The following is a 6000-nucleotide window of genomic DNA, read 5'->3' on the forward strand; positions in this document are numbered from 1 at the left end:
ACTTTCTCTTTTGATTTCTTTGCTTCTCATACCCCTAAAATAAAGTTTTTAATGATTCAAATTGCTTTTTTTTTAGCTGCTTGGATTGTTTCCATTGTGGTAACCTTTTAACTTTTGCTTCCAACTGTTAATAAATGGAGTATAGAATTTCTAATATGCATTCGTTTCCCAGATTCTGTTCCACGTTTTTTGTTTTCTTTAACTGGGTGATATGGCACTCACATTTTCTTTTGTTAATACCACCTACATGTTGATTAATAATAGAGAGAAAACCTTGACTCTCATATATACTTTGGACAAATCACTTAACCTCCCCAGTGCCCCAGGTTACGGGTTACAAATCAATGCTGAACTGCACTGGTACAAGCCATTTCCTCATCAACAGTTCTGTACACCAGGGAAATCATCAGTCTTACCAAAACCACACACATATACACAACTCCTTGCCCATGTCCCCTAAGCCAACACAATAGAAGAATCTATGGCAGTGGTATGAAATATGTCAGAATTTGTTATAGGAGAATCTTGGTATAGTCCCTTGGGTGAACAACTCTCATGCTCTGAAGTCCCAGTAGCTGGACTGGATTTGTCTGAAGGGAGACGGGGAGCTTGGAGGGATTTGTTTCAGTCTAGAGGTGACCCCTCTGCTTGCCTAGGGTTAAATTCCTTTCTCACTTCCTAGCCACCTTGCTCCTAATCTGATGTGGGGAGTTGGTGGGGAGGATTAAGATCAGAGGAGAGACCAAATTCACTGACCTCTAGAGTTGGGGAACCACATTTGGTTGGTTGTAGCATTACCCTAAAAAGTATTTCCTCTTTCTCCTTAGTTGTGATTCTCTCTGGATTAATCTATTTTGAGAGTTCAGTTTGGACACCCATATTTCCCATATTCTGTTGAAAAAGAGTTCCTTAGCCTCATAACATCCTAGATTTGGAGCTGAAAGCAGGGGTTCGCTAGAGTTAGCTTGAACAGACTGGAGAGCCGATTGTTAAATGTTTAGTGTGAACATTTACAGTGTGGAAATTCACGAATGCTAGGGATCAGGGCTTTATTTATTGTTTTGGTGATTGTCCAGATTGAAGAAAGTGATGGAGAAAATGTTGAAAATACAGATTAAATTTAAAAGGGTATCAGTATACGTTCCCTCTCTCCTCCTTTCCTAATGGGTTGTTTGACATTTACCAGCATACCAACTAGCTGAAAGAAACCCCAGATACCGTCTAGTTTAAACCTTCTTATTTTAATAGATTTAATAGATAATTTAATAGATTTAACACATTGAGACCCAGAAAAGCTGTGACTCCACTAGAATCACACAGGTCATAAATGAGTAGCAGAACTGAAGTTTGAAGCCAAGTCTTTTGACTCCCAGTAGGCAATTGTCCCATTATACCATGCCTTGCCCTGTTTTTGACATAGCAAGTGTTCTCTTGGGACTCCTGACCCCAGAGGTACCCTTAAGAGTTTGTGGTATCCTTTTCCAATGCCATTGGTTGGACCCTCCACTCTGGGTAAGTTTCTCCCTGTTGTTACCAGTTCCAAGTTACTGCCATTAGTGTTTCAGTTGCCTTTAAACAGTTAACATCACTTAACTTTTAAGAGCGGATGTTTGCACAACTAAAGCACACACACTTCCCCCAGCTTAGTCTCTGACTTGACACAGTATCTCACTAGCATGGGTCACAGCAAATTCGCATTTAAACGTGTCATCGCTGCTGGGTGAATTGTCACATCAGCTCCTTCTGGGCTGTAGAAATTTAGCTTTTGCTGGTCTTATGGGGGCGACCCCTTTTCCTTAGTCATACCTATCTGTGAGTCGTGGTAGTAGTCAATTTCTTCTCTTCAGCTGAATTTGTTTTAGTAACTTCTTGTATTCAATTCATGATGTACAAAATTGATTTGAAGACCTGTTGTGACAAGATCATATGTCACAGTCTTCGAATCCCAAGTCCTGGGTTTGAGTTCTGACCCAGTCAGTTACTAGTTATGTACTCTCATGAGAAGTTAACATTGATATAATACTCTGAAGTTTGTAAATCACTTGATATTCCACTTGATTCCCCTCCACCCACAACAAAATAGGTGCCATTTAGATAAAAAACTGAGGCATCAAGAAGTTAAGGGACTTGCCCCGGTTCACACAGCTAGTTAGGTGTCTGAAGCAGCATTCAAATTCAGGTCTTCTGACTCAAAATCCAGCACTTTAAACACTGTTGCACATAGATGCCTGTCTTTCACAATTCACTTTGCCTCTATGGATATTAGCTTCCTCACTTAACAAAAAATGACAGGATTGGACTAGATAATCCCTTATATCCTTCCCAACTCTGGCATTCTTTAATGCCCTGATATTACAAAGGGAGCTATTGTCAATGAGGAAAAAGCAGTGTGCACAGATCAATGAACCTTGGTCCTTTTGTATTCATTTCAGTAGCTTATATCTGAACACACACACACACACACACACACACACACACACACACACCTCTCTTTCTTTATCCCAGGTGCTCTCATACTTTTTTAAAAATAAGTTTTTGTGGATGTCTTTTGCTTCTTACTTCACCACACTTTCCCCCATGTCCTTCTCCTTTCCTGTCCCAGAGAACCATCCTATATAATAGTGTTTTTCTGAGACAAAAAAAGAGGAAAAATCAGCATAATTGATTAATATGTTAAGAAGTTTGAAAAATATGTAAATTGTACAGTACTTGTGGCCCTCCCACTTCTGCAAAGGGCTAGAGTAGGTGCTAGTGTCTTCTCATATCTCTTATTTTGAGCTCTGTGTGGTCTTTATAATTTTATAGCATGAGATTTTGATGCGTTTGTGGCTGTTCTTTTCCATTTACATTGTCATAGTCACTATATACCTTGTTTTCTTGGCTCTGCTTATTTCACTCTGCATCAGTTCATATAGATCTTTCCATGCTCCTCTGTATTCATCATTTCTTACAGCTCAGTAAAATCCAATTACATTAATGTGCTGGTAAACAATTTGCTTAGCAAGGTCTCACAAATTCTTAAATTCATTCTAAGTGTTGTGCAAATTCACTTTTTGTGGGCTAGATATCTACTTAAAGGCTGAAAGTACCAAAAATTTGACACATTATGGTTTTTCTTCACTGGGTTTTTCCCCTTTATCCAGATAAAGAGAGCCACAGTAATGCACAGCTGGGCCAGTGGACGAATGCGGTGAAAGATGTCAGCTGCCAATCAAGGATGAGGCCAGTGAATCCAATGGACCCATTCAGCAGAGATGAGCCCAGTAGCTGAGCAAACTGCTTGCCCCATCTAACAGCTGGTACTTAGCACCGAGTGATCAGCTTAACTTAGTCTGGCAAGTCTAGCAGTAGCCCAGTAGCATCTCTGCCTAATGGCCAAACCACTCACTCCATCCAGTCCAGTAGCAGCTGAGCTTGGTGAAGAGCCAGCTCAGAAGCAGAGCCCAGCAGTGGACTGAACTTTTCACACCTTCAAGGGGTTGGCCTAGCTGAGCATAGGAGCAACTTATCCGTCACTACAGCCACATCTCACAGAGAAAATCATCCAGAGAAAGAACGGATATTGAGGCCCTACACCTCCAGGGTTGTAAGCTGCCATGGCAAGTGTGTACCTTATGTATGTCTCATTACTATTGTACTTTAAGTGTGTGGCTACTTTCCCCCTCCTTGAGCACCTATCTGTGTGTATCAGTGGAAGAGTACAATCTTTGTTTAGAGGAAAATGCTTTGTGACTACTGTTCTTCCTAAGCCAGTTGAGTAAATTTCTTTGCTAAAGAATTAACTAAGTCCTCTGTCTTATTTTTAAGGGTAAGTCACTGGTGGGGGCTTGTGAATAAATGTTAGAATTACCACCCATAAGGTCATTCCTAGAATCTGGAAAGTAGTAGCAGCCAGCCAACTGGAGACACAACTTCTGGGACCAGTTCAAGTCAAAAATGTGAGCCCAGTGGGAGTGTTTTATGGCAATAATGCATATGAAATGTTTTGTAAACTATAAAATGCTATACAACTGTATACTGCAGTTATGGCCAGGATCTCTGATTTCATCTCTTGCCACTTGAGTAGAGAAAATATAAATACTAATGTATTATTGCACTGCCAGAGAAGATAAAAAAAATAAAGGATAGAGCTAGAGAAATCTGGGAAGACTTATATGACATGATGCATCCAAATCAGCAGAACCAGGAGAACAATATATACGATGACCAATAATATAAAAAAAAGAGACTTCACTGATCCATGTACTAAGAAATCAGGGCACCAGAAGACCAGTGTTAAAGCATCCTTCTCACTTCTTGTCAGAGAGGAGTAAATAGCAGGTGCAGAATAAGACATACAAGAACCACTAATGTTTGAATTTACTTTGATTGGCTTTATTTATTGGTCCCCAGGGAGAGCTTTTTTTTTTTTTTGGTGGAGGTATTGATGGTGACGTAGGTAAAAAGAAAATGAAGAAAAGATCATCAGAGAAAAATTTAAAAATACACAGGAGAATAAGAGGAAATTGAGAATGGGATAAATGATAAGTAGAGAAGTCTAAAATCTTTTATTGATAATATATATACACGCACACACATACACATATACGTATGTGTATAATATGTATGTAAAATATGTGCATATGTGTTATATGTGTATTATTCATGTATCACATAGGCTTTTCCAAACTAATTTAGATGGACAGGTCAGGTCTCCATTACTGGCCAGTTCTCTCCTCTGGACTCTACTAATAAATACTGTTGTTTATAAGCCCCCATCTGATGTGTTCTTCCACTTCCTAGATCAATTGCCAGTTAAATCTCGTCTACATCAATTAGGAAATTAAAATAAATTAGCTTTTAAAAAGCAATCTTTACTACAGAGATATAACAAGGACTGAAATATAACAATACATTCTGCATTCTACACACTTTGTCCCCTCAGGAGAGTGGGCTCAAATCTAAAAGGGATTGCTATAAAACATTCCTTTACTAAGTTCAGTTCTGGTTATGGATGAGTCACTCCCTTGCTTGCTTGTAGGATATGGTGTCTTGGTTGCCATAACTGCTGGCTTATTTAGGTCTTACCTCAGGGCTGGTTCCTCCATAGTCTTAGCTATTACTGTCACCAGCTCCCATTCCCATGGGGACCTTTGATGTCTCTTTTGAAGTTCACAAGGTTGTCACCAGTCCACTCCAAATATAATATTCATTCACTAAAAATCAGGAAAACAAAGACACAAGAAACAAAAGTGCCATGCATTCAAGGACACATGGTAGCTGGATAGGAGAGAAGATTTGAGGGCTCTCCCACTCCTTCCTCCCCACCTGGGGGCACACAGTAGATCTTGCCTCACTTGCCACCAGGGAAGAAGAAAAAAATTCATCTCTTTAATTCTTGTTTTCAATTCCAGCCCAGCAACCAATTAAAAGACTTTTTGTCACAATGAAGTCAGTAGACAGGAAACAGTCAGAGGATACTTATGCCTTCTCTGAAGTGGAGCCACATCAGGTTCATCAACCCTCTACATGGATATTGAAAATGCTCTAAAGACTGGGCCCTTCACTGGCTAGTTGCTTCCCCTGACCCCACTCCCTATTACTTATATTTAAAAAAAGATTCACTGTTTCATACACAACCCTCTCTTTCTCTTCTTTGTATCCAGAAATATTCATGTTTGTTAATGTCTATCAAGGCCACAATTTATTAAAAATATTTTTTTAAAAGGAGGAACCAAATGGGCCCTAGGGATAGTGGCAGACTGGGCTGAGCAGGCATGAAAACCAGCAACAGTGGAGTGGCAGGAGGTCACCGAGGGAGTCCCTGGTCACATGGAAACCGCAGCCAAGGAACAAACTATGCAAAGAGCAAATATAAAGTAATTTTACTAGAGGGAAGGGGGATCAGGAAAGATCTCCTAGAGGAAGAGGTGTTTGAGCAAGGAAATGAGGAATTCTGAGAGTCAGAGAGAAAGAGGGAGGGCATTCCAGGCTCAGGAGACCACTTGGAGATAGAATCTC

At 40.0% G+C, this 6000-nt stretch overlaps 1 protein-coding gene across 1 annotated transcript in view; it reads left to right on the forward strand.

Annotated features, from left to right (window-relative positions):
* U2SURP (U2 snRNP associated SURP domain containing) overlaps positions 1 to 3782 on the forward strand; it is a 105510-nt gene extending 101728 nt beyond the window's left edge. Inside the window, exon 28 of the mRNA XM_072618215.1 lies at positions 3144 to 3782. Within this exon, the coding sequence (XP_072474316.1) occupies positions 3144 to 3147 (4 nt within the window). The 3' untranslated portion in view covers positions 3148 to 3782. The remainder of the gene's footprint in view (positions 1 to 3143) is intronic.
* Positions 3783 to 6000: the final 2218 nt, after the last annotated feature.

Source organism: Notamacropus eugenii, chromosome 6 (assembly GCF_028372415.1).
Source record: "Notamacropus eugenii isolate mMacEug1 chromosome 6, mMacEug1.pri_v2, whole genome shotgun sequence".
NCBI classification, from domain to species: Eukaryota; Metazoa; Chordata; class Mammalia; order Diprotodontia; family Macropodidae; genus Notamacropus; species Notamacropus eugenii.